We start from the raw sequence: 19,937 nt of genomic DNA on the forward strand, positions 1-19,937 counted from the left end.
TGGGTTAGGGTTTGCTCATTCACTTAACAAATGTTACGGAGCACCTGCCCCGAGCCAGATGCTGAGCGGGCTCTCAGGACAATAACGATGAACAGTCCCTCACGGAGACCGCTGCCTAGAACCTGCCTCCCCAAGCACCTTCCTGCACCAGCAGCGGCATCACCTGGGAGCTCTCAGGCCCGCCCCAGGCCTGCTGCATCGGCATCTGCAGGGTAACGCGATGCCCGGGGGACTCAAATGTCCATTCAAATTGGAAAATGGTCCGGATAACAAGGCAAGCAAAACCAAGTGTTACTGGACAGGTAAGTCCCAAACATATGCATCTCTTCAGCTACTGAGGCTACTCAGGCTAAAGTCACCAGTGGGTTTAAGTGGGCTGGGGTGCTTCCTGAAAGACAGCCCTAGAGCAAATTTTTTTTTAAATATTTTTTATTGATTTTGAGAGAGAGAGAGAGAGAAAGGGAGAGGGAGAAATAGAAACACTGATGAGAGAGAAGCATCATCGATTGGCTGCCTCCTGCACGTCCCTACTGGGAATAGAGCCCACAACCCTGGCATGTGCCCTGACCGGGAATCAAACCGGCGACCTCTTGGTGCATGGGACAAGGCTCAGCCACTAAGCCACACTGGACGAGTTAGAGCAGATTTTTAAAGAAGATTAGGGGTTTAGGGTCAAAGTTCTGTGTAGCAACTTATTTTTTTCCAATAAATTATCCTCTCTAAGCAGCCGATAGATACATTCAGAATACCAGGCTGGATTTAACCTGTTTTCAATTCTTATGTTTCGCTGTCATGTAGTTTGCAGCAAAAGAGCTTAAAAGCAGAGGAAAGCCTGGCTTGTCCTGTGTCCTTCACTGGCCCCGTTGTGTCTGCTGAACAACATTTCCAGGCTTCAGCCTTTCTCCTGTGAAATGGAGCGAACGTTTCCATCCTGGGTCAGGCAGTGACGAATCTGACACCGGAAGTTTGTAATTGTCGGAAGTTTTTGTTAGAAGGCTTACACACAGCCTGGATGTCACATCTTGTCATTGTCATCCCCAGCTCCACCAAAATTGGGGGAACCCATTCTACACGCGATTTACCCAGGGCTGTTCTCCACCGAGAGTCACCAGAGAGGAGGAGACGTTCTCCCAAAGCTGTGTTCTGCTCACCACTGAGGGGTCACGAGCAGGGCCCTCCTTATAAACCACCAAAGCCATGAAACATGGACGCGTCCCCACGTACACCATTGTGCTTGAAGGCGAAGCTGCGAGGCCCTATCGTGCCCTGTCGCTAACACAACTTTCCATGCAGCGCAGTTTTTCCAGTTTAATTGATATATGACCCTGTTTATTTAAGGAGACGTGTAATGGCTTCTGCCAGCGAGCAGAAATTGCAGAACACATACAAGCTCTGTCTGTGTGTGTGTGTGTGTGTGTGTAGGGGGGAGAGGGGGGAGAGAGACAGACCCATGCAAATGGGTAAACTGCAGAAAAACAAGAGGTGCTGGTTGCACAGGATGAGGTAACAGTAGCCAGAGGTGAAAGAGCATTTCGCTCTTGTGCAAATTAGCCATTTAACGTTCCTCTATTCCCCAGGCCTTGCTGTGAGGCCAGGCCAGGCCAGGCGAGGCCAGGCGAGCTGGTTCTGGTCAGACTGCGGGAAATTCCACCCCGAGCGATGGTGTTGGTGGTCTCCGCTCTGCTCCAGCCCGGAGCCCACAGAGCTAACACCCGCTCCTTCCACTAATGAACGCGCCCACCCACGCAGGACCCCCCCACCGCCCTCGCGCCCCGCCCTCCATGAGCAGCCCCCTCGCACAAGCCACGTGGCCACCAACCCTTGCCTTCCTTATGACCACCCGAGGATTCATTTCGGGAGCAAAATCTGTGAAATTATAAACTGCCAGCATCTGCCTGATAATGAAGCAAAACCCAAGACCCTCGGGAGGAATCCCCTGCGCCGCCCGGGGAGGTGGGGAGGAGGCAGCGGCCCTTCCCGGCCCTTCCCGGCCCTTCCCGGCCCTGCGCCCTGCGCCTTAGCGCGCGCCCCGGGCGCATCCGTGCAGGACGCGCCAAGCCTCGGGGACGGGTCCCTCGGAGCCGGCCTATTTGTCTTTCCTCGTAAGAATGCTAATCAAAGCAGAACTCGAACCCAGCAAACAAACAAGCGAAATACCCCGAGCTGGCTCTTTGCACGCGGGGTGGCCGAGGAAGGCAGCCTGAAGGGTTCCTTTGTGGCCAGAGGCGTTTTTTTGAAAGGAGACAGCAATGGCTGCTTTATGGGGAAGTGGCAGGACGGCCACCTCGTTACCTCACCACCGCGGTGGTCCCGGGGACCACCCGGGAGCCTCCGACAGGAGAACACCCCGGCTGGCTGAGGGCTTCTTCCAGGGCGCCGGTGGGCCGGGGCTGGGGCGCAGCTGTCTCCCTCCAAAGGAGAGGGTCCCGCCTTTCCGGCGGGGTAGACGCAGGGCCCCAGCAGCCTCGGTGGCTCCCGTGCCGAGCAGCGCGGCGCTAGCTCATGTTGCTGCGACGTTTTGCAGAGCACGAGGCTGAATGAGAGGTGGGGGGCCGTGCGTCCCCCTGGAAAGGCCAGGCCTCCAGACCGAGCCCACCCTCCAACCCGGGGGCTGAGGCTGGGGGGGGGGGGGGGAGAGTAGAAGGAAATAGGCGCCCTGCGATTGAAGTGGCCTGGAATAATAAATACACACACTCTCCTTTAAACACGGCTCGCCACATCCTGGGGAATCTGGAAAAATGCACCGCCTCGCCTCCCAACACCCTCCTCCCGCCCTCACCCCGACAGCAGGCGGCTTTCATGAGCTTTGAGAGAAAGCACGGCCCTTTGATAGTCAGGGGCTTGTTAGTTCTGGGCTAACAGCCCTCCCAGGCCGCTTTGAATCCTTTCAAACACTTTTCTATTTTAGGTCAAGGAGGTTTGTAAAAGTACAGATTGGAGGTGGCGGAGGAGGGAGAGGAAAAGGGGCGGCCTGTCCTCGGGCAGCCAGGGACCCCTGGAGGAGCCGTGGGGCCTGGTGGACATGCCCTACCGTGGTTGTGGGGGACAGATGGTGGAAGGTGGCCTTGAGCCCCCGAAGGAGACCTGGTCTCTTCTGGAACCCCCCCCCCAGGCAAAGGTGAGGTATAACTGAGTCTATGCAGATGCTTGAAAACCCACAGGCCTCCTCATGTGTCTGGCGCTGACTCCTCCACCCGCCAGAAGAGGGCAGCCGGTGCTTCTATATGACACTAAAAGCTGGGGTGCCTTCAAGAGGATTCCTGAAATCAGTAATAGCTGTAACATGTTGGTGCCGACTGTGTGCCCGGGACTGTCCCTAGTGCTCTAATGCGTAAATTCATTTAATGAACAATGCTACAGGAAAGAGCCCTATTATAATCTCGGATGAGGAGGCATAGAAATTAAAAGAGCTTGCTCTTGCCGCCTGGGACTCCCTAAAACAGAGCTCAGCAGATTATAGCCCAAGGGTCAAATCCAATCCACTGCCTATTTCTGCGCTGCCCTCAAGCTGAGAGTGGTTTTTACATTTTTGGATGGTTGGGGAAAAGTCAAAAGAAGAAGAATATTTCCTGACACCTGAAAATGTGGTGTTAAAATTTCTGTGTCCATAAGTGACGTTTTCTTGGAGCACGGCCACATCCATTGTATACAGTTCCAGCAGCAGAGCCAAGCAGTTGTGACAGCCTGCAGAATCCGCAAAATCCAAAATATTTACTATCCGACCCTTTACAGAAAAAAGTTTGCCGACCCCTGACCTAAGAGATAAGTGCGACCTCCAGGCAGCAGGAGGGACTACAGTCCCAGAGAGTCAGGGCCAATGCTGACCTTGACTCACTTTCCTTCCAACAGGGTAGCTCAAGGTCAAGCAGAAGGGAGGGTTTCGCCTTTCACTGCACAGCCTATAAGAAGTGATAGAATGTTTGATTTAGAAAGGGCTGTGGGAATCAACTACCACATTTCATCAAGACTAAGATGCACGTTTTGTCACATTTGACACTTTTGAAGCAAAATATTATAGTTTAAGTGAAAGAATTTTTGTCTATTTGAAAGCAGTTTTTATTTCTTGGTGGTACTTAAAATAACAGTGTCTTATAATAAATGACACCTTAGATTAGACAGTTTCTTCTTCCAAAGGACCAGCCTCCTTTTGTATCCTTCCATCAATGGGACACTCACTTCTTTAGTTGGCGGCCCATTGGGCAGATTTCATGGTAAATTTCTCAATATTGAGTTGAAGCCTGCGAGCCTCCGTTTCCCTCTATATCAAGTGGGAGCCTCTGTTTTCCTATATATCAAATGGGGGTGGTCTTGTTGAACATATTTTCTTAAAGGGTCTTACAGATTTGATTACGACTGAGGGGTATAGGCCGGGAAGAAGGCACTTTGACCTTGGGGGCGAGGCGGAGCGGAGCAGGCCGCAGGGGCCCTGGGTCTGTTGGTGTGGTCCCCCCAGGCAGGCTGCGAGGTGGGAAGACAGGGATGAGCTTGCCCACGTGGACACAAACCACTGAGAACACGGCAGGGAAAGAAAAACTGCCAGTGCTACAGACAGATTCGTTTTCCGTCAGCATCGGGCTGGCGCTTGGTGCAGCACAGGGGCACCTTTTAGAGGAGAGAGAACAGGAGCATTTTGAAGATTCGGGCCTGCGTGGAGGAAGGAGACAAGGCAGGAAGGAGGCACGCAGCTCAGCTGGTCTGTCCATACTGTCTTTCACCTGAGCTCTGGGCCATGGTGCGGGGAACAGGGAGAGGCGGGTGAACCAACTGACGCTGGTTTAATAACCACAACGTGACCCTTCAATCGCACGTCCATCGAGAATGATTTCTATCAAGAATGATCTTCCCCATGATGGGATGAGCTCACGGAGGTTTCTAGAGAGTCTTCAGGATTGTCGATTTTCTCAGGAAAATCTAGCTCCCTGAAGCGAAGCCATAGGCATGAGGACACCTTGACTCTTATTTGGGAACAGAACGACTGCTCAGAGAACTTCATGGTCAATGGCGACTCCTTAGTCCTGGCACAGGATCTGGGGCCAGGGCCTGGTGCGGACTGTGATACACCCCCTTTCCCCACAGTGGCAGCCAGGTTTGGATTTGAACTGGGGACATGGGGGAACAGAAGGCTCAGACCCAACCAGGTACTTTTCATTTGGGGACACGGTGTCCTGGATTTCCTGGGACGGTGCCAGTTTCTACAAATGTGATTATTTTCAATGAAGGCAATTGGTTAGGCATCTGATTTTCAGTTCTGAAAACGTGGCCACTACACCTGTAACTAAGGAATGACAAAGCCAGAGAGACAACTCCATCTGAGTATGGGACTTGTCCTCTAAGCGCATTGCACTGTGTCCAGCATGCCCAAGGAAGGTCTGTAGGAAGTTAGGAGGTTTTCATGGGGACAGATATTTCAGGAGGACTATGCTGAGAGATCAGTGTCTTCCATAAGTGAACAAGGGGCAGGCACATCTTTGTTTTTGTCATAACAAAAAGAGGCAGGCATAGGCAGGCTGCTCCAAAGCTTGGGAGTGACAAAGAGGAGCGGGAAAGTTGGTGACACCGGCCCGAGGCCGCAGGGAGGTCTCACGGGTCTTCAAGAGAAGATGGGGTGGAAAAAGAGGAGAAATGGCTTTCAGGGTCAGACAGGGCACAGGTGAAGGGTGGAGGGGAGTGCCAGGTGAGGACAGTGCCTGCAGGGGGACAATGGGGAGAAGTCACATCAGCTGGAAGTCACTCGCCTGGAGTCTACAGCCAAAGGGAAGGGAAGTCATGGAAGGGAAAGGCCAAAGAAATGAAAATAACAGCTCCTCCGTGCCTACGACTCAAGGCCCCAGATCAGGAATACCTGTCATTTTTCTGGGAGGTTGGTTTATTTTTGTCTTCTGGAGAACCGAATGTAGCGGCGGGGGTCCCTCCTGTCTGCCGGGTTGAGAGCCAGATTTGTGGTCAGCTGTTTGTCGATCGAGGCCCTGGGAGCTGCTGTTACTGTTCGGCTCACCCGGAGCTGCGTTTTATGGTCCCCCCTTGTTTTTCTTTCTCACCTCCCGCTAGTGAAGGTTGCTTTGCTTTGCTTTATGTGTCCCTGTGAGCGGCTATAAAGTCCTTCTGGCACAAGCGGAGTATAAATTTGAAAACAGAAAGAGGCCCACGAGGCAGGAATACAGAGATGGGAATTCAAGAGGAAGCTAGACTTCAAGGGCGAAGAGATGGAATTCCCAGGAAGGCTCGAAATCCCCCAAATCCTCCAAGTTGGGACAAACACCGCGTAGCACAGAAATACGTGGTGCTAGCAGGTTGAGATGTATGTGCGCTACGTGCGTTAAAAGAGGGAAAATACAGATGCGAGGGGAAAGTCACAGGGCTGCATAGGACAGATGGATCAGATAAGAGATTGGGTGTGGGGCTTCTCAGACATCCGAGAAGGGGAAAGCGAGCCCTGTGGGAGTGGGCGTGTGCACCAGGTTGACGGAGGGAATATTCGAGTGTGAGTCGAGCAGGAGAAGCTCTGGATGCTCGAGTAGCAGCTATATCTGGGGGACATGCGATAGGGTTAGAAGCAGCTTTAAAGGCGCTGTAAAAATAATAAGGAAGAATAAAGAACTAAAGCAGCACATTAATTAAATCGATTTGTTAATTGCCTGGAACATATACTATGTACAAAAAGTGACATAAACCAGTAGAACTCATAGGTTTAAAGTATAAGGTAAAAGAGTGTGAAAAATAAAATAAAATACAGTATTTTATGCTCAGGTTGGGGTAAGCAGTAGCAAAAATGAAGTTCTTGAGCACCAAGGGGTTTGCCAGGGACTTTCAGCGTCTGTTCAAATGGCAGTTTGAGGGTAAGAAATGCAAAATATAAGATGGATATTCAGAGAAAGCAGCCCAGGTCCTCTTATATGACAGAGAGTGGCGGTGACATGTCCAAGTAGAGTGTAAAGGGAAGGGATACACTGGGGACCCAAACTGATGTCCCAGGGCAGAGTGACAGAGCAAGTGTGTGCCCGGGAGCGTGGAGACCCGGAGCTGCTGAGTCTGGGGCTGGCTGCTGGGTCTTGGGTGACCTGGGGTCTGTGTGACACGGTGGCACCTCAGAGGAACGTTCAAGGAGCAGTGGCAGGATGCGGGGGTTTGCGACAGCGATACCCGCAGAGAGACCGGAGGACGTTAGAGGCAGAGGCCACCAGCGCTGCCCACGGTGGAGCCAGGCTGCTGGGGCCGAGCAGCACGCGAGGAGGCGGGATGCAGGGCGAGGGCAGGGCTGACAGCCTTAGTCCGGGCAGGTTACAGAGGGGCCCACGGTGGGATGGACGAAGCTGGAACCCTCCCGCAATCCTGCTTCAGAACACTCCAGATCTTCAATACTGAACAAACGACATCCCTTTTCCTTGCTAGATGGAACGAGTGATGTGCGGGGCCCAGAGCAGGGCCTCCTGTAGCCAAATCTAAGCCCAGTGCAGCGCTGTCCCTCCTCGGGGCAGAGAGGGGGTGTGGACCGCCTCAGGGGACTCGGGACTCTGCTGTGGGCAGGGCCACGGCTGCTTTCTGCAGGACACTTGACCTCTGGCTGCTAAGCCTAAGAACCCTTGGACCCTTTGACCATAACCAGGGGCTATGGGGTCAACAAAGGAAAAGTGAAGGGGAAGGGGCGCGAGTGGGCTACAACGGTTACATTGAAGGACGAACACGTGGCGTCTCGTTAAAAAGCAGAAGAGAACAGCGCCAGGAACTTTGATCTGGGGACAGACTCCGGGGAAGCAAAACTGCAGGAGCTTGGAAATGTGCAAATGAGTGAGGGGGAGAAGGAATCACAAGGGCAAAACCATCGCGGAGAAAAACGGTGAAATAGAAGAAGGGAAAACAATGAACGTTGGCCAGTGTGGAATTTATAAGAAATTGATACTCGATGCTCAGTGGAAACCATAGCTTTGGCTTTGGGGGCGGGAGGACTGTAAGTTCGGATAATATGTAAATACCGTTTATAACTTGAAAAATCTGGACAGCTCAGATGAGATAAACTTTCTGAGGGCGCTTTGACAAGCATGAAGGAAGATATTTGTGGCTGAGAGGCAAGGGCGCTGGATGTGGAATCTGAACACTAGAGCAGAGAGCCAGCCCTGCGGGGTTTGAGGGGAGGCGAGGACACGGGGACAAGCCCCTGGTCCTCTCGTTTGCCTCTGAGTCCTCAGCTGGGAAAGTGGCAGTATCTGTCCTTTCACACGACGGCTGTGAAGGGCCACATGAGCTTCCCAGGATGGCCACAGCAAAGCACCACAAACTGAGTGGCTTACAACCATGGAAATCTATCTTCTCAGTTTTAGAGGCCAGAAGTCCAAAATCAAGGTGTCGGCAGGGCCACGCTCCTTCCCCAGGCTCTAGAGGCGAAGGCTTTCTTGTCTCTTTGAGCCTCTGGGGGCCCCAAGGGCTCCTTAGCTTGTGACTGCCGCCCTCCAACCTCTGCTCTGTCTGCACATGGCCTTCTGCCCTATGTCTCTGTGTGTCCTCTCCTCTTTTGATACTGGCACCAGTCATAGGATTTAGGGACCATACTAAATCCATGGTGATCTCATCTGAAGACTCTTTACTAATTACATCTGCAAAGGCCCTACTTCCAAATCAGGCCACACTCTGAAGTCCCAGGTGGACATGAATTTGTAGGGAACACTACTCAACCCATCACAGGGTCCAAAGGCAGAAAAACAAGGACGCTGGATATATTTAAAATATTTTCCACCTCCTTCTTCTTCTGTTGCCTAAAAGGTCACTCTCCGTATAGTACCTCCTCATACACCTCTAAAGGCTGCCATTGCCCCTTCCATAAAATCCACTCTCCCAGGCTGGCACCGCAGGCTCTGACCACTTTTCCTGGTCTCTGTTGCTGGGCTTTCCCCACCCTCCCTGCAACATCCACCCAATGCTTCCAGACAACTGACTCCCTTTTAATTTTTATGGCCCAGTTGGAACTTTTTCAAGGAGCTTTCTCAAAGTCCCTGAAGGTAAATTCTTCCTGCTCTGAACACCTTTGGCAGATATTGTTTCTCCTTTTCGCACGACAGTTAATCAGCTCTTCAAACTCCCTTTGAATTAAGTCATCATTTACCTCCTGTCTTGTTACTTGACATTTTGTGAATGTAAGCCTTTTTTTCTGCCTCAACCAGGCCTCAGAGAATGGGAGGGTCTTTTTCTAGTTATTTTTCTAGAATCTAGTTCTGTGCCTGGCACTATCGAGGTCCTCAGTAACTCTTGCCGGCTTATTTACTTCCCGCTGCACCAACCGTGTGCCTGCCTGCCCAAATTTCTTCTCTTTCAGCCACGCCTGGCTGCCTTTCCTGGTCACCTGGGTCTAAAGCACTGATTTTCACCCTTTCTCATCTCAGGGCACACATAAACTAATTACTAAAATTCTGCGGCACACCAAAATACATGTTTTTAACCTATCGAACAAAAAAATAGATACAATTTTGCCTCATTCACACAGGACAGCTATTGCTGTGTTGACGGTTGTCATTTTTCTATTTGACAGTCTAAGGGAAACAAGGTCAGTACCTCTCACTAAATAGTCAGATATTGCATGTTTTAAAAATTTTTGTGGCACAGTGGTTGCAAATCGCTGGTCTAAAGAGACGCTTTTCTCCTCTGAGCCCCCGGAGCATCTGTGAGGTGCCACCTGGTTTCGGTCCACTGTGTGTTTATCTGATGGCCATTCACCCACAGAGACGCCCGAGGTGCTTACTCTGGCTCTGTGCTAGGCTCCATCCAGGCTCCCGCCTATGGCTCTCTCATTCACTCTCCTGTTCAGAGGGCAAGTAAACTTTCTCCCCCGTGTTCCTTTTATTCTCTAGGGCCTAACAGTTCTTTAGGTGCTCTGCATGCTCAATTTGATAGTTCTGTTTGAATCACTTTGGTTAATTCTGGAAGGACAATGCCAAAGGAGGGACTGAAAGTACTGTGAGCTTAAATGAGGCAGTCAAAGCCCTCTGAGAAGCAGCCCAAGAGAGCCGAGCCCTGAGCCCTGTAGCCAAGGCCAGATGGAGGGAGAGCCGGGCTTTGAGAGGTGGCTTCCCAGCACCCTCTGCACCTGCAGTGGGGAGAATGCAGCCGGCCAGGCTCTGCCTTCAGCATTCGCCACAGAGGTGACTACGTTGTCCCACCATGGCCTCTGACAACCACCCAAGAAGTCTTTTAGGGACCAGAGGAAGCTGTTGTTTCAACAGGACTTCCTGAGGACACAGGCAGGGTTGTGAATTTAGGACAAACAGACCATAGCACGCGGAGGTGGGACCCTTCTACGCACTAAGGTTGGCTCGGAACACACACTGCATCCCTCCCCGCAGCCCAGCAGTAAAGCCTATGGCCTTGTCTCCTGCACTAGCCAGAAGGCAGGATCTACAGCCCCCTCCCCTGTGTCCAGGGGGACATGGGGTGGGGGAACAACAAGCAGCATTGCTCCCAGGTGCCTCTCTGGCCCGAGTACCTGAGATGCCCTGGGCAGGGACAGTGCTGCCAGGCGGTCTTGGTGGCAGGGACTCACTCACCAGCGTTGTTTTGCTGCTTCGTGTTTTTTATGTAGGCAGAGAACTTGGAGAAGATGTCAATGCCTGCTGTGTTGGATTCCCGGTGTTTTGCAGCCAGTTTGGGGTACCTGGAATGAAAGACGTGGGGTTCTAGGATCAGTGAGAACCAGGAGCTCCTTTAAGGGAGAATCTGTCCCCATCACAAGCAACACTCCTGTTTCTAGCTGGATCCACTAATCTTTTTGGGTTTTACTCCCATCCATTAGGGAGGGTAGGTGTCTCAGCCCTAGGTCGCTGACAGAGAAAAACAGGCCAGCAAGCAGCCTGAGGGGACACAGTCAGGAGGCAGGAACCAGAACACCACTCGGAGGGCCCAGAAGTGTCCTCTTCCTGGACCACCAGCACCAATGCACCAATAAAAGGCCCGGATCAAAATTCTGAACAAGGTTACTTCTGTATCAGGTGAGATCTCTGATAGGTCCCCAATGCACATTAAAATAACTACCCACCCCCAGGCCTGTGATTATATCTTGGCGGCGCAGAGCTAATTCTTGGAGCAAGGAGATGCTAGGCAGCTTGGCACCGAGGCCTCGAAACCATTTCCTGAAAAGAAGGATGCGCGTGGTCCTTTTCTGAAATATCCTCTGCACACTCCTTACTTGTGTGCAGTAATAAGATCAGTACCGGGCTCCATCAGCAGGACGAGGGTTTTCAGTTGTTTAACTTCCAAGGGTAGATACAAATTTGCAAGGCTCCAGCCCCTCTCGCTTACACATCCTTTCATTTTGAAGCCAGAATTTAAAAGGCAAACTGGGGTTAGGACTGTTTACCATTGAGATAACAGTTCTTGAGACAGAATGAGATAAACTTGCTTGTGTGAGAATACATGGCTTTGACCCCTCCATCCACACCATTCATTTCAAATGAGCAATTATGATTTTAAAAAGTTATTTCACAAGCATTTTATGTGTATGGCCTGGCAGGGGTGAGAGGAGATGTAAGACAGTTGCTTGGTTATAATTATTATCAAGTCTGTGAACCTTTGTGATCTCTGGGTGAATAGCTGTCAACTGGGAACTGTTTGGTTGCTTTATATTTGAAAGCAAAATGGGTTTTTTTGTTTAATGTTTTAAAAAACTTGAACCAAAAAGCCTTTAAAAATTATTTGTTGTTCTTTCGTTTTTTCCTGCTCCTCCACTGGCCCATTAGCTAGGACTGTCCACTCTTGGGCCATGTTAGGTAGCTGTTTAATTTCAGATAGACTGTTCTACCTCCAAAGCCCCCAAACCCTTGCTGAGGCTTGGCAGAACACCGTGGCTGAACTCTCTCCATCCACCAGGAGGGGGCGCTCTGCATGGGTTCTGCACACATGCCTGTCTTCCTGAGTGTACGGGGAATTATCAAGTTCATCTGCTCTGATTGCAGGCACAAAACAAGCTTTACTGCAAGATGCTAAGTAATCTACCAAGACATGGGAATTTAGGAAAACCCTTTCCTATTTTTACCTTCGCACATAGAATCTGGCATGCTCTTAGAATTGATTGCCTTACGTTATTAATATATGCCAAATGCTTTGTTTTTGCTTGATAAGGTAATAATGTAAAGAGAGGAGGGCCTAGAAATTGCATTTTCATTTGGGTTTGGGTTTGTTAGGTTTTTTTTAATGTCCTCATTTGTTCACACTTCCAGTAATCTGATCATTTCTTCATGATCAGTATGAGCCAAACATGGGTGGTGGTACCCAATCCACAATGGATGACAAAGGGCTACATGTTCAGGGAGACCTCGGTAGCGCTGTTTTCTAAGCACTAGAACTAATTGAGACCTTGCTGTATAGCATAATGTCCCATTTGAAGTTTGTCCTTATGGGAACTGTGTCTTCAAATATTAACCTCACAGATTTTGGTAACTAGATTTGGGGGGGTTACTATACAGGATATTAAGCATATTTATTTTAGCTCCATATTTACACTATATTTTAAATAAGCAATAGGTGGGCTATAGAGTCCATTCCCTTTTTCCAAAAGGCTAGAGAATAGTGTTTCATTCATAGAAACATCATTGAAATAAGGTTGCGATGTGGCCTGGTGACAGTCAGGGAACGGTGAATGTCTCTAACTCAGAGGTTAGCAATCTACAGCCAATAGGCCAAGTCCAGCCCAACATCTGCTTATGTACCTCCAGGAGCTAAGAATAGTTTTTACACTTTTACGTGATCAAAACAAAATCAGAAGAGGGATGTTATCTTGTGACGTGTGAAAATAACATGAAATTCAAATTTCAGTATTCATTAATAAAATTACATTGGAACACAGTCATGTCTGTTCATTTACCCATTGTCTATGGCTGCTTTCGCTTTATAAGACTGGAGTTGTGACAGAGACTATATGGCCCACAAAGCTGAACATACTCACTGTCTGGCTCTTTATAGCAAAGTTTGCCAAACTCTCCTTTAATTAATGAAAATTTCTCTCTACTCTTTTTAAGATATCTTATTTCAAATGCATTCATCTTAGACATGCACTTAAGCTTCATTCTTGGAAGTAAAACAGTTGGCCTCTCATCAAAAATAAACCTTTCTTTTGTAAGTAGTAGCAAAAAATATATATATGATTGCAGAAGGAAGTGCTCTGACTGGCCTGGAGTCCCAACTGGCTTCTCATTGACTATAGACATTGATCGCCATGCCACTGAACAGAAGGGCCCCAGTGCAATTAAATCAACATGCAGTAAGTGCCTACCAGGGGTCAGGCCTTGACTCTGATGTTGGGACTACACTGGAGAAAAAGAGTCAGTCAGTCTTCCTGTCCTCATGGAGTGACCTGTGCTGATTTCAGGGGCTCCTGAGCAGCTTGAGCATTGACCCTCCCTTTTTCTAATGAGCTGAAAAGTGGATGGACTTCCCCTCTGTCCTTTCATTATTCCTACTTCCTCGCCTCACCAAAGCTTCACTTGAGAAGCAAGTAAATGCTTCTGACTCTTCTGCTCCTTGACTGTGTGCTTGCCTTGTTCTGTGTCTGCTGCTTAAGAAAATGAGCCTTGGAGGTAGACGAAATCTAGCTTATTCATTAAAAGACACCCACTGGGATCTGTGGTTTTAAGATCCAAGCTCACCAATTGTCCTTATAAGTGGATCTGGGAGATAGTCACAAAAGAGGAACCGATCTCTTTTTCTAACTCTTCAAGCTGCTATTTAATGAGCTCTTACTCGATGTCCATCACTAGGCTAAGCAGCACTATCTTCTATAATAGTCCCTCGAGATCAACATTATAGTCATCATTCTATAGATGTGAGAATTAAATATTATACACTTTTAAATTAAGTAATTTACCTGTAGCAGAGACCACTCATGGTCAGTAAGTATCTATGTGCTTCTCTGCATTTCCCAGCTTCTCCCTCTCAGTGAGGTTGGGGTCATGTGACTGGATTGTCGCCAATAGGATGGGAGGGGAAGTGATGTAACCACTCACAGCCCTTGCCCTTAAAAGATCATTTTTGCATGATCTTTTTTCTCTCTCTTTCCCTGCTGAAGGAGCCTTGAAGGAAATGTATTCCAAGAGCTAAAGATGGGAGAGGGCCACACTACCCATTCCGTTGTTGCATGAGTGAGAAATAAAGCCACGTTCTGCTCAACTACTGAGATCTTGCGGCTAATTTGTTACTGCAGCACAACCTAGTGGTGCAGATTAGAACTCATTTTTCTGACTCCAAAGTCTATACTCATAGCCACTATGCCATTCGGTCTTTGGTATTGAGGCTGTTTCTCCATCTCCCAGAGGGTTAGAAGAATATTCTTCTGAGATATCTGTAAACATTTCTTAAAATAATGAATTCAAAGTGTCTTCCAACTCTGGCAGTGTTCTGAACCCTGTTAACGCTCAGTAATATCTTGCTAGTTGACTAACTGCATGCCGTGCCATGTAACTAAACAATCAGTTTACTGCTCCCCACTGAATTTTTATCACAGCATCTATACAGCAGGGTTGTTTAAAACAACAATCAGCTCTGGAAAAGCACTTAGAAAAACTCATGGAATCACAGAACTTTTGCTGAAAAGCATCTTACAGACCAGGTAGTTTCACCCCCTCCTTTCAGAGATGAGAAAATTGGGAGGGTCTGAGCAGGACAGGGGCTTGTCCAAGGTTGTAAGACACACTGTAGAAGGGTGGCCGGAGTAAGGTCTCTTGACTCTGGGTTCTGAGTCCTATCAGTTGGGCCATTCCACAGAGGTCACAGGTAAGGACCAGTGCTAGTCCCAGTGCCTCCCTGTTGAGTGCTAACTGGGTCAGTCTAAGGAAAGGAATGGAAGTTAGTCTAATTTAGAGACTGTTTGAGACTTCCTGGGTTCCTCATTTCAACACCAAATGCTTTGTGGGACCAAATGTGATTATTTTTAAAAATTGTTGGAGTGTTTGTATGTGTGTGTTTTTTTCCTTTAAAAAATAAAGCTAAGGGGAAAAAGTCTCCCACAATTTCTTGGCTCTCTGGCAGCTTTTACAAACAGCGGAGTGATGAGAAACACATGGCCGACCAGGGCTCCCTGAACAGTTGTGGGGGAGTTGCTGCCCCCTGCAGAGCCAGGTCAGGCTTTGCTCCTCCAGGACCTCAGGACTCAGGCCACCAACCTCCCATCTCAGGTCAGTGGGAAGCTGGCAGAGGCTGGTGGCTTGTTGTAGGCAGAAAGGCGGGTCTCCCGTTGTGGGATTGTGGCATTGGCTTGGTGACACATACCGGGAAGTAACTGTGGCATGTGCCCCAGTCTGACCTGTACCAAGGCATCTGAGGGACACTCCTGAGGGCTCTGGAATGGTGAATGGTCTCATCACTAGGGCCCCCACCTTGGCGGCCTTCTGAAGTTGTATGTGTTTTAACAGTTTCAAGGTTCTGCTAGCTGGGTGTTGTGGGTGATGGGGCCACTGACGTGGCAGGAAGGCACTTAGTAAAAGCTCCTACATACAAATGCAGTCCAGAAAAAGACCCAGACCAGAGGCTGTAGAACTCAGGACAGGTAACGTGGGTGGACGGGAGGTGGGAGGAGACATCTTAGCTCTATTGGGGTGATGGAAATTTCAGAATCTGATGAAATAATAATAAATCTGATGATGGCCCTCCTCTGGAAGATTGTACTCACTCACGTGGGGCATACACTTCCAGGGGTCACATGGGCCCCCTTAGTCCCATTGTAGATATAGACTGGAGACCTCTGAGTTATAGAAACAGCTGGGAAAGGCACAGCTGGACAGGGGGCCTGGCGAGGATGGGGGTGAAGAATCTGAGAGCAGAAAGGGCTCTGGGGTCACCTTTTCACAGAGGAGGCTAATTGAGGCCCAAAGTGGAGAGGATCTGGTTCAAGGGGTCATAGCACATCACTGGCAGAATCAGGAGTGGACCTGAGGTGTCAAGGCTCAGCTCAGTCCAGTCCCCACACACTTCCATCCATCCGCCTGGCAAAGGACCAAGAGGGACACTGTGCTCCTCGCTGCTTCTATTCCCCATTCCCTCCTAAGAAACCAGTGCCAACCATAAGGTCCAGTCCCAAGGGAGAGGAATGGAGCCTGGGCCCCCTGGGGCCCCTCTCAGCAAAGTGGTCTATGACCAGTTCAGAGACCTGAGTGGCTGAGCTGGGTGTTATGGGTGGGGCTGCTCAGCTAATTTGCTTAATGTACTTATTTAAAGTCTACACTCAGCTACTTCCAGTGAGCCTGGTCCCATTCTTAGTGTGAAAGTTAATTGCTCTAATCTGGGTAACAAAGGATACTTTTAAAGAAGAATTTATACATGTTCAAGTCTTAATTCGAGCACGACTGGGAGTTTTCACAATGATTTGCTAGGTGTATGATCTTAGGCAAGTTACTCAACCTTTCCATGCCTCAGTTTCCCCAACTCTAAAGTGAGGATGATTTCCCATCTCCTGAGCTGCACAAAGTAAGGGCAATATGAGGGCAATATAAGTGTTGATAAATCAATAAAACTTTAAAATAAATGCAAGGTGGTGGATTTTAGTAAAGTCTCACAGGCTTTACCTGCTGAGTATCTCCTGAATCCTTCCTACCCCTCTCCTCCATGTCACTGTCACTTGCATAGCTCAGCCCTCCAGTCTGTCTTACCTGGACCATCACCAATTAGCTTCTCCCAATTAATTTCTTTTGTTTTCTTTAATCCTTACCTAAATATTTTTAAAATTAATTTTAGAGAAAGAGGAAGGGAGAGGGAGAGAGAGAAGCATCCATTGATTGCCTCATGCACACACCCTGACCAGGCAGGTGGGGTGTCGAACCCAAAATCTGGGTGTGTACCCTGACCGGGAATTGAACCCGAGACCTTTCTGTGTACAGGACAACGCTCCAACCAGCTGAGCCACACACCAGGGCTCTCCCAATTGATCCCTCCACCTCCAACTCTTCTATCCTCTGTCCCTCTTACCTCCAGGAACCCCCACCCCACAAGTAAGCCTGAAAACTGACTCTCCAGCACTTGTGCTTAGAACTTTTCCATTTAACCTACAGGATAAAATCCCAACTCTATATGTAATATTATTTTTCTATTAAAAAACAAAAACAAAAAAACCTTTTGAGGTTGTTTTAATCCCCAATTACAATTCAGTATAATGAACAAGTCTAGTTTCTGGAGACTTTTAGAATTCACCTGCCTCTGCCTCCTCTTTACTCCTGTTTCCCACCAGGAGCAGCTCATTCGCCCGGCGGAACCTCTAGCCTCTGGCCTCTCCCCTCCCTGTGCTCATTTTCAGAAGAGATGCTGCTTTCGGTCGGTTTTCTCATATTTAATTACCAGCTCAGACCAGACCTGGTCGGATTTACGACTCACTTACACCTTGGTGTGGTTTTAAGTCATAGGTTGCCGCTCTCCTGGCTAGTTTTCATTTCATTAGCCGTCAGCTCTCCTTCTGAAATGAGGGAAACGTTGCCCTCACTTGGGGGGTCTTCCAGGCAAAGCGAAGTGGAGAGAGGACTTCTTTAGGGGGACAGAGGGACAGGGGACAGAGAGATGGAGGGCTGCTAACTTCCCAGCGCTCCTGAAGTCATCCTGATTAGGGGGAGTGGCCTGCTCCATTACAGGGGCACCCACTCTTGGAGCTGGACTTTGTGGAGGGGGTGAGCAGGGGCGCCCCAGGCTCTCTCTTTGAAAAGAGGGTCCTGCGCTCCCAATCAATGAGGGTCCTTTGGAATCTGCCTCCTCAGAGGGAACACTGATAGTTTCAGTTCCCACAGGCCCCCTCCCCATCCTTAGCTGAGGAAATAAACGGCTCCTTACTTCTCAGGGGTCAGAGTCTCCTCCAGGAACTCCTCGATCTTGTTGACGTCCGTCTTGACATCCCCGTTGAAGGTCAGGAAGGGCGGGTGGGTGCCGGGGGCCAGGTTGTGCAGGTCGGCTGGCTTTCTGCAGAGAGAGCAAGACTCAGGGGGTGGCTCACACCAGGGCACCTCGCGTGAGTTCAGGGACACCTGGGGCTTATCGTAAATTAGACTCCCTGTGCTGTTCAACCTGCCCGTCAGCAGGCTTAACTTACAGTGTAGGGCGGGGGGGCTGGGGAGGTTCAGAGGGATGCGGTGTCACACAGGAAGTCCCTGAGAGAGGGGCGAGCTCAGAGGAAGGAGTCGAGCACTATTAAGGAGAGAGAGCAATGACAGGTGACGATCTCAGTTAGGGCCACGCTTTCAGTACTCAGGGCAGAGGCTGGGCTCTGCTTCAAAAGTTCCTTCACCATTTAGCTTAAATGCACAATTGGCTAATCCAGAATTCCAAACTTTATATATACTAATGAATGCAATCATCGCACTTTCACACTAAGAAGTGTCATCTGTGTTCTCAAGGGCATATTCAACAGGAAGGCAGTGACCTTGAGTTTGACGGGGGGCCCTGTCCATGCCCACCCACCCGTGTGCTCAGGCTTCCACCAACTGGTCAGAATTCAGGAGCAGGGATGGAGCCAAGTCAGGGGAAGAAGGGTTGGCAGATGGGGCGAGGGAGAGGGTGCCCTGAGCAAGGGGTAGGAAGGGAACAAATAGCACAAGCAGGGCCCGAAACCCACATTCACCCCGAATGCTCTCTGAGAGATGCCACACTTCTCGTGGGAGTCCCGGGGGGAAAACATCAGATGAAGGAACTGAAGAAAAGTAAACGATGGGAGGAGAGGCGTCTGTAATGAAAAATTCCTGGCGTAATGGGTTTGGGAGGGGAAGAGAGGAATTTCAGTTACGGTGCCACTCCCCTACCGTCCCCAGGACACACTCACCGCCCGGCTGCGCTGGGCACTTGGAGCTCCTCAGACCACTGCGGCTGAAAGTACTTTTAAAATCTAATTTCCTCAGTCCTTTTGTTTGCTTTGTGCGTGTCCCTCACTTCAGACAATGAAAGAACATTCTTTACCTCCTTTTTTTTTCAGAGCTGACACAGGCGGCAATGCTTGGGTTCTCAGCTGGGCAGGGGAATCTATACAGATTTTATTTTTTCGCAATTACCTTTCTGTGGCTTAAAAAGATACAGAGATTCCCCCCCCCCCCCGTGACCCAAGATAATAGTGGCCTCTGGAGTTGGGCATCTTTGGGAAGAATTGCCCACGGCTGCTGAGGCTCCCCGGACATTGGCAGTGGATGCTTCGGTCCTCTGTCTTTGCTGGCCCTCTACAGCATTTATGGTTGAAATTAGATACTTAGCATTTAAATTACACATTGCCAAGTCAAATTCATGGGTTAATGAATGTGCACCAGTCCTCCCCTGACTGATCGCCAGCTCCACGAGGGCAGGGAGGATGCTGAGAATCGCCAACACGCGTGGCGCTCTTCCTCTGAGCCAGGCCCAGGGCTGCATGTAAATGCTTCCCACGGCCTGCTCACTAACTCCCCACAGTGACCCTAAGCAAGGCACTGCATCCTACAGGTGAGAAAATCGAGGCTCACCAAAGTAAGGTGACTTGTTCAAGGTCACTCAGCAAATAAATGGTGCTGCCAGGATATGAAATCAGTTTTCTTAGAGACTGCTAAACCTCTTTTAGCATATTGTAACTTTTTGATTGCAGTAGGAAAGTTTCCTTATCTATAAAACAGGAGTGGCGATACTTGCTGTCTACAGCAAGGGTGTTGGCTGGCTCAGATGTGATAACAGATAGGAGGGAACACCATAAGCATGTGAGGAATGCTGGGTGGCTCCCTCTCCCCTCTGAGCTCCGGGTAACATACAAGCCCATGCGTATGGGTGATAATCCGGAGGCCTCCTCTTCTCCACGGAAGGAAGCTATTCTTTCAAACTGGAAGAGAGTCCACGCTCTTTAGTTGTCACAGACAGTAACTTCATAGCAGGCGCACATGCATTTATTTGACAGATATTCGCTGGGGTTCTGAATAAATCAGCTGCTATGGCAGATACAAGAAAACTTTTAAAAAACCACACAACACATGACCCAGCCTCTT

General features: G+C 49.5%; 1 protein-coding gene across 2 annotated transcripts in view; it reads right to left on the reverse strand.

Moving 5' to 3' along the window:
* Positions 1–19,937, reverse strand: part of CLIC5 (CLIC family member 5) — a 136,901-nt gene that overhangs the window by 18,389 nt on the left and 98,575 nt on the right. For both annotated transcript variants that reach the window (XM_016212695.2, XM_087817124.1), the window contains exons 3-4: positions 17,782–17,907; positions 10,530–10,636 (exon numbers count right to left, since the gene is read on the reverse strand). In XM_016212695.2, the coding sequence (XP_016068181.2) occupies positions 10,530–10,636; positions 17,782–17,907 (233 nt within the window). The remainder of the gene's footprint in view (positions 1–10,529; positions 10,637–17,781; positions 17,908–19,937) is intronic.

The sequence above is a fragment of the Miniopterus natalensis genome, chromosome 5 (assembly GCF_054644295.1).
Source record: "Miniopterus natalensis isolate mMinNat1 chromosome 5, mMinNat1.hap1, whole genome shotgun sequence".
Lineage (NCBI taxonomy): Eukaryota > Metazoa > Chordata > Mammalia > Chiroptera > Miniopteridae > Miniopterus > Miniopterus natalensis.